Here is a 3,211-nt window from a genome sequence, read left to right as displayed (position 1 = left end):
CTTTTGCGCTCTGTTTCATTTCGAAGCAATCGACGTACCATTATTATCACTTGTGAATGTTAAGTTTCACTCACTAGAAAGAGGGAAATCCTGCTGCTCTGCATACTTATCCCAGAGGTTGCAACTTTTTCTCGTTCATGATGAGTAGATGGGCATCCTTCGGAACACTCTTTCATTGTTGCTGAAAAATAAAATCTCGTAATCTCCCTGGGTGCATGAGCTCTGATGCCGCGCAATCCGGGAATAGTTTCTTTTTGCCAATCTGGAATCCTTCATGCTGCTCACCTCAGAGTTCTACAACCAGCGCATTTTAACTGTTGAAAATACGCGTGTAGAGCTGATCATGCATGGCCTGCACGAGGTCCAGTACAGGGGCAGACGAGTACGAGTCCTCCACCACTCGGTTCTTCTTGGCCTGAAACACATTCTCCAACAGCGGTGTCATTTCGAACTGCAACTTCGCTGCTTCAAGCGGTCCCACCAGATTGAGCCTCGTGGCGGCACTCAGCATGTCGCGTGTAGTCATGAAGAGATACATGCGCTGTGTGGGCTCAGCCTCCACACCAAGCAGAGCACAGACAACGCCAAAGAGTACAGCATGGTGGACACCTCCATGTTTTCGCTTCTTTGTTTCTTTCCGTACCGTCAGTAGTGTTTGAAAGCGAGGGTAGCTAGGCGCGTATGTGGATAGTGCCAGTCTCAGCAGAGCCGCGCCTTGCGCGAAAGAGGCTTTGCGCGCAACGTGGTTCGAATAGAGTGCGGTGGCGTGGTGATTAAGACTTAATACCGATTCCGCAAGGGTGTCGGCATCGAAATCGGGCGCCGTAGCGATCTGATGTGCGGAGAAGACGAGGGGAAGCGCGAAGTTAGCGCTTTGGTGCAGCGAAGTCGAGAGGAAGCCCCTCAGCGACGCGGCGGCCACAAGCCCCTCCTGTGTCGCGGCCTCCAATCCCAGCGAGTGTGCGAAGCCTCCTGTCGGGAACAGTGAATCCACCATCTGCCATTGCGCCCAGTCGCCCGCGGGCGAAGGTGGCGACGCATTCTCGGAGACCATATCCACCGTGAAGAGGGAGTGAAGGTCGTGCAGGTTGATGTGCAAACCGAAAATAGAGATCTGTGATTGGCCAAAATAAACACTAAGTTGAAGTGACGAAGTGATTTACAGTATAGCTTTTGTCATTGATCAGATTTTTTTGTCATCTTCGTTGAAGAGAACAAAACCCACGCAGCACTGTCTCCAAAACGCCATCGACTTTTCTGATGATCCCAACGTTAGCCACAATGTGGCTGCCACATCGTACAATTGATTGCTTTCACGTGGTTTTGTGAGCTCCTGCTTATGTCGGTCTTCATTCATTTTCGTATGGATATTCGCAAAAGGAGCTCGTGGTGGTGCTTGGTAACCAACTCTATAAGGAAAGGCACCGCGGTGTCAGGTTTTGAGCTACTTGCGAAATACGAGGTGCAAGTGTTAGCCAGTCTACTTCAGACACTTCAGTACAGAGTGAAAAACTGCCATCGTCGATCATAGAACCAGCATTGCCATCTTGTGTCGAAAGAAATTTTCCTGGCGCGCTGCTGGTCTTTTAATACGGTACTGGAGATTCCAATGGAGACGGCACTCAACGAAATCCAGGCATTCGTCTCGTAAGCTTCTCCACAAATTGTAGCACAATGGCGTGCGTGAGGTCTCATCTTGGCAGTCAGACAGGCTCTTGTTTGACGAGCCCTTACGATCTCGCGATTCACATGCTGCAGATTACATTCCCCCATTTGCATGGAGGCATCACTATGCTCAGCAACTGCGGTCACAGTACTTTGCAACGGGGTCCAATGATGGCCTTCTAGACGAGCTCTATCCTGTTTTCGTGTCCTTAAACCGGAAACCTGCAGTGAATCCTAAGTCGGGGCCTCGTTAACAATGGCAATGAGCCAGGGCTTTCTAGAGATTGTACCCACCCGTGCCGAGGCGTCGATCAAGAATTGTTGTTGTACGAGCGGTACCTCCGCAAAGGGTGGTGGACCGCGCTCGTCATACACTTAGTCTGAGTCTCAAAACAGCCATCTGCTAAGGAGTCGAACCACTGTGGTCATGCTTGCCTAGATGAAGATCTTTGAAGGTGTCCGGCATCTCCAGTAGAGCGCCAGCTTACGATGTTTACAGCAGCAGTATGACATGACTGCAGTATATACAAGACAGACGAAAATCTTCGGTGAAGGCTAGCAAAAAAAAAGTTAGCGGGGCACAAAATCAACATCTCTTAAGCTTACCTGGTACATATTACTTGTCATCGTGTTTGAGACTTCATCTGAAGAGGGTGCGATGGGGAAACGAATAAATCATAGATGTCGACTACAAGTATCATTGTTCGATTTGCCTGCTCTTTCCTGGCTGAATTTTTTCAAGGTTAAAATTTGCTCGTAAGATGGCGCTGACGCTCGTCATTTCCTTCGAAACCGACAGACGGCTCCATGTGAGTCTTGTCGGCGAATCAATCCTTATTCCACGCATGCACGTTCTCTTCTGCAGGTGTCGGAGGGACATCGCTGCAAAAGCTTCGATTGGTACGAAGATTGTGACCTGCCATCTATCCCGATTGTTGTGCATGTCGAGGCGACGACGAGGCATCGCGCGTTGAAGTGCGTGCCGTTTGCTGGCGGTCTTGGCTCCCTAGGCAACGACACGCCAACGGATGACAAGAGTCGCGCCAGCGTGCCGAGTTCCCTCGCCGATCTCAGTCTCATTTCCCATTTAACGTCAACGAGCACAGGACCATGGGCGCCGAAGCCTTCAGCAGCAGCAACAGCACCGCCACCTTTCCGGAGATGGAGAAGGACCTCAAGGTTTGTAAGCTTTGTCCTGTCTTCCTGGTCATCAAATGCTTACTCGAGCCACTGTTGTCTTCAACAGATCCCTCGCCACATCGCCGTCATTATCGATGGCAACCGTCGCTACGGCAAGAACAAGTACGGCTCGGGTACTCGCGGTCACTCGGACGGCACCAAGACCGTCATGAACTTCACGGACTGGTGCATCGACGCTGGGGTTGAAGCCCTCACAGTCTTCGCCTTTTCCACGGGTGAGTATTCTTATCCCGATCTGCTATCCTAATGTTTCGGTGATGCTGACGCAGCGTTTTTTTATTATATTACTTTCAGAGAACTGGAAGCGTGAGAAGGCCGAGATCGATGCCTTGATGAAACTGGTCGA

General features: G+C 50.5%; 2 protein-coding genes across 2 annotated transcripts; one reads left to right on the top strand and one right to left on the bottom strand.

Annotated features, from left to right (window-relative positions):
• Positions 1–310: 310 nt before the first annotated feature.
• On the bottom strand, positions 311–1,054 carry PPTG_16334 (hypothetical protein; the record flags this gene model as incomplete). Its single annotated transcript, XM_008913169.1, has 1 exon — positions 311–1,054. The coding sequence occupies one exon, from the start codon at positions 1,052–1,054 to the stop codon at positions 311–313; it is 744 nt and encodes a 247-aa protein (XP_008911417.1).
• A 1,721-nt stretch (positions 1,055–2,775) lies between these two features.
• On the top strand, positions 2,776–3,175 carry PPTG_16333 (di-trans,poly-cis-decaprenylcistransferase; the record flags this gene model as incomplete). The annotated part of the gene is made up of 3 exons (XM_008913168.1): positions 2,776–2,844; positions 2,912–3,084; positions 3,160–3,175. The coding sequence occupies 3 exons, from the start codon at positions 2,776–2,778 to the stop codon at positions 3,173–3,175; spliced, it is 258 nt and encodes an 85-aa protein (XP_008911416.1).
• Positions 3,176–3,211: the final 36 nt, after the last annotated feature.

Source organism: Phytophthora parasitica (genome assembly GCF_000247585.1).
Source record: "Phytophthora parasitica INRA-310 unplaced genomic scaffold supercont2.52, whole genome shotgun sequence".
Lineage (NCBI taxonomy): Eukaryota > Oomycota > Peronosporomycetes > Peronosporales > Peronosporaceae > Phytophthora > Phytophthora nicotianae.
Note: the sequence above shows the minus strand (reverse complement) of the source record. Positions and strands in the feature narration are given on the sequence as shown.